At 40.8% G+C, this 3,858-nt stretch overlaps 1 protein-coding gene across 1 annotated transcript; it reads left to right on the top strand.

Annotated features, from left to right (window-relative positions):
• Positions 1-223: 223 nt before the first annotated feature.
• On the top strand, positions 224-1,530 carry LOC132612529 (uncharacterized). The gene is made up of 3 exons (XM_060326654.1): positions 224-476; positions 600-869; positions 989-1,530. Exons 1-3 carry the CDS (start codon positions 224-226, stop codon positions 1,528-1,530), a joined length of 1,065 nt encoding a protein of 354 aa, XP_060182637.1.
• Positions 1,531-3,858: the final 2,328 nt, after the last annotated feature.

Genomic DNA, 3,858 nt, shown 5'->3' with positions numbered 1-3,858 from the left:
TTCTTATTTTTTTTAGCCCAATTGGCTACAAACCTTGTTTTGTAATTCCCGAAACAAATTCCCAAAATTCCAATTTTGCCCTTGGCCTCCTCCCGTATTTCCACACCAATGTTGTCATAGCCGACACATTCATACTAAGTAAGGTCCACATATGGCCTCATTCGTTACAAGTAAAAATTATTTCAAATTTTCCGAATATGCAAAAACACGGGATATAACAGTAATGCCTCTATGGGTGCGTTTCCCAAACCTGCTTCTGAATCAATGGGGACCTGTCCCTCTGAGCAAGATTGCTAGTCGTTTGGGTGAACCTATGTTTGCGGATGAGTGTACAAAGAAGCAAACCTATCTCTCTTATGTTAGGGTCATGGTAAATGTGGACATTACTCAGGACATGCCAAAGGAAATAGAGGTCTGGGTTGAGAATGGGCAGGCATTCACTCAAGCTGTGGAGTTTGATTGGAAGCCTAAGTTCTGTAAGTTTTGTTGGCAACATGGGCATGAGTGCAGAGAAGAACCTCAAAACCAGAAACAATAGGCCAAACAGCACCCTCCTCAAAGAGGGAAGAAACCTGTTCAACAATGGGTGGGGAAACAAGGTGGAGGTGAGCCTAGAAATAGGGGTATAGGTTTGGAAGACAGAGTTGCTCAGAAACAAGTGATAACCTCAGTACTACCACAAGGGGAATGGCTAGCTTTGCCTACAGTCTATGTGATGCCATTGCCGAAAGGGGCTACTGAGGCTTCAAGTTCGAGTGCTAGTGGTATGGGAAGTATGTCATTTGGTGCTATGAAAAAAGGAGTCACGGATGTGATCCCTTTGGGGGATAGAGGTATCACTGGGGGAACTTTGGGACTGCCACCAGAGGGTGGGAAACCACCTACATGCTAATGAAATTACTTAGTTGGAATGTGAGGGGGTTAAACATGCCCTTCAAACAGAGGGAGATGATGGAATATTTGAAAAAATAGAAAGTTAGTTTGGCAGGATTAGTAGAAACAAAAATAAAGGAGCCCAAATTTACTACTTGTCTGAATAAAGTAGCAAAAGGGTGGAAGTATATCCACAACTATGCTCATGCTATAAATGGGAGGGTTTGGATCATATGGAAGGAAGCAGATGTAGGAGTAACTGTAGTGGAAACACATGGGCAATATATTCATTGTACTATTGCTGATAGGACTACTGATTTCACATGCTTTCTCACAATAGTGTATGGAAGTAATAGCTTGGAGGAAAGGAAAGATTTATGGGCTGGGATGCTTAGACTGGGTGGTGCTATCACAACTCCATGGTGCATTTGTGGAGATTTCAACTCTTCTCTAGATGCTACAGACAGACAGGGGGGCAATCCAGTGAGTGATGCTGAGACTATGGATTTCAAAAATTTTGTGGATGCACTGGTCCTTACTGATATGAAAGCCTCTGGAAGGCTACTCGCCTGGACTAATGGACATGTTTGGAGCAAGATAGACAGGGCAATGTGTAATACAGCTTGGGTAGGACAATATGGAGCAATCACTACATAATTTTTGGAGAACCAGCTCTTAGACCATTCACCTATTCATATAGAAATACCAAGTACGGTTGTTCCTAAAAGAAAGCCGTTTTAGTTTTTAAATATCTTGGCTGATGAGGACCAATTTTTGCATATAATACAGCAAGCCTATCAGCAACAAATCGAGGGAACAACTATGTATAGACTTTAGTGTAAGCGGAATTTGTGCAAGGAACCTCTCAAGAAACTCAAAGTGGGGGGCCTGGGTAGTATCGATGGAAGAATAGAAGGGGCAAGGGCACAACTTGAAAGTATTCAAATGCAGATTACAGTAACACCTACTGATGACCTTATGACCTAAGAAAAAAAAGGCTATGGGGATGCTAACAAAGTGGCTAAAAGTCCAGGAGAGAGTTTTGAGGCAAAAATCAAAAGTTCACTGTATAAATGAAGGGGATGGGAATAATAAGTATTTTTTCAACTGTATGAACGCTAGAGCAAGTTCCAATTCTATCTCTGTCCTAAAAGATGCAACAGGAAAAGTGCTTACAAGACATATGGAGATTGAAAAAGAGATTATACAGTTCTACAAAAGCTTATTAGGATCAGCTGCACCTAGCATTCCAACTGTGAATTTACATATCCTAAGAAATGGACCTACACTGACTATAATGCAACAACAAGAACTGTGTCAGCCTATAACAAGATCTGAGATCAAACAAGTTATGTTTGGTATTGATGACAATAAAGCCCCAGGAGTTGACAATTTCAATGCTTTATTCTTCAAGAGAGCATGGGAAGTCGTCAAAGAGGATGTCTGTGAAACAGTAATGGATTTCTTCAAAAATAACAGACTTCTAAGAGCTGCAAACAACACTTTAGTCACACTTCTGCCTAAAAAAGCTCAACCTGATACTGTGAAGGACTATAGGCCTATTGCTTGCTGCTTTATTGTGTATAAGATTATCTCAAGAGTCATTTCTGGAAGAACGAAAGAGGTAATTGATGGGATAGTGGGACATAGTTAGTCAGCTTTCATTCCATGAAGGTTGATCTCTTATAAGATCATTCTAAGTCATGAGCTAGTTAAGGGATACACTAGGAAGCAATTATCACTTAGATGCATGATAAAGGTGGATTTGCAGAAAGCTTATGACTCAGTGGAGTGGTCTTTCATTGAACGGATGTTGAAAGGGATGGGATTTCCAAGGAGGATGGTTACATGGATCATGACTTATATTAACACTATAAGCTATACATTCATGGTAAAAGGGGAAATGACTAGTACTATGAAAGCTAAGAGAGGCCTGAGGTAGGGGGACCCTATGTCCCCTTATATATTTGTGCTTTTAATGGAGTATCTGAATATGTGTTTGAGTGGGCTACAAAATGAACTAGAGTTTAATTTTCATCCTAGATGCCAAAAGTTGGGCATAGCACATCTGTGTTTTGCAGATGATTTGCTCTTGTTTGCTAGAAGAGATCTCAAGTTTGCCATGCTTCTGAGGGGCGAATTTGCTATGTTTTCTGAGGCTTCTGGGCTGAAAGCAAATATGTCCAAAAGCCACGTATATTTTGGAGGGGTGTCCTTAGCAACAAAGCAGTCCATATTGGAGATGTTGGGATATGAGGAAGGGGAGCTCCCTTTCAAATATTTGGGAGTACCTTTGTCCACAAAGAGACTTACATTTCAGCAATGCAAGCCCTTAGTGGATAAGATCACTTCAAAAGAAACTAGCTGGATGGCTAAATGCTTATCCTATGTGGAGAGACTCCAGCTAATAAAAGTTGTCTTATTTGGAGTACAAACATATTGGTCTCAATTGTTTCTAATGCCTCAAAAAGTGATAAAGCTGATTGAAGTTGTGTGTAGAAGCTATTTGTGGTCTCGGGAGGCTGGCATCACCAAGAAGGCCATGGTGGCATGGGACAAAATCTGTCTCCCAAAGAAAGCAGGTGGTTTGAACTTATTAAATCTCAGAATTTGGAATCAGGTGGCAATTTGTAAGCTGCCGTGGGCGTTAAGTCAAAAGAAGGATAAGCTATGGATCACTTGGATCCATAATTACTATATCAAGAATCAAGATTTAGCCTCTATGCAAATCCCAAAACAGGCAGCTTGGATGATTAGGAAGACTATACAAGTACGGAAGTACAGGCCAGCTCTAGGGGACATTGATATTATTGTCCATAAAGGGAAATTCCATCTTGCTACAGCCTATGTGAAGCTGAGAGGGGAGATTGTGGATGTCCCCTGGAATAGATTGCTATACCAAAATTTTGCTGAGCCTAAGCAGATTTTTAATGGCTGAACTTGCATGGAAGCTTAAGAACAAAGGATAAGTTGATAAGTTGGGGG

The sequence above is a fragment of the Lycium barbarum genome, chromosome 1, assembly GCF_019175385.1.
Source record: "Lycium barbarum isolate Lr01 chromosome 1, ASM1917538v2, whole genome shotgun sequence".
Classification (NCBI taxonomy): domain Eukaryota; kingdom Viridiplantae; phylum Streptophyta; class Magnoliopsida; order Solanales; family Solanaceae; genus Lycium; species Lycium barbarum.
Note: the sequence above shows the minus strand (reverse complement) of the source record. Positions and strands in the feature narration are given on the sequence as shown.

Excerpts from the sequence above, each read along its gene's own strand:
- LOC132612529 (XM_060326654.1), top strand. The coding sequence starts at position 224 with ATGCCTCTATGGGTGCGTTTCCCAAACCTGCTTCTGAATCAATGGGGA. Across the intron at positions 477-599 it reads TGATTGGAAGCCTAAGTTCT|GTGGAGGTGAGCCTAGAAAT; the intron begins GTAAGTTTTGTT and ends TGGGGAAACAAG. Across the intron at positions 870-988 it reads TTTGGGACTGCCACCAGAGG|GATTAGTAGAAACAAAAATA; the intron begins GTGGGAAACCAC and ends TTAGTTTGGCAG.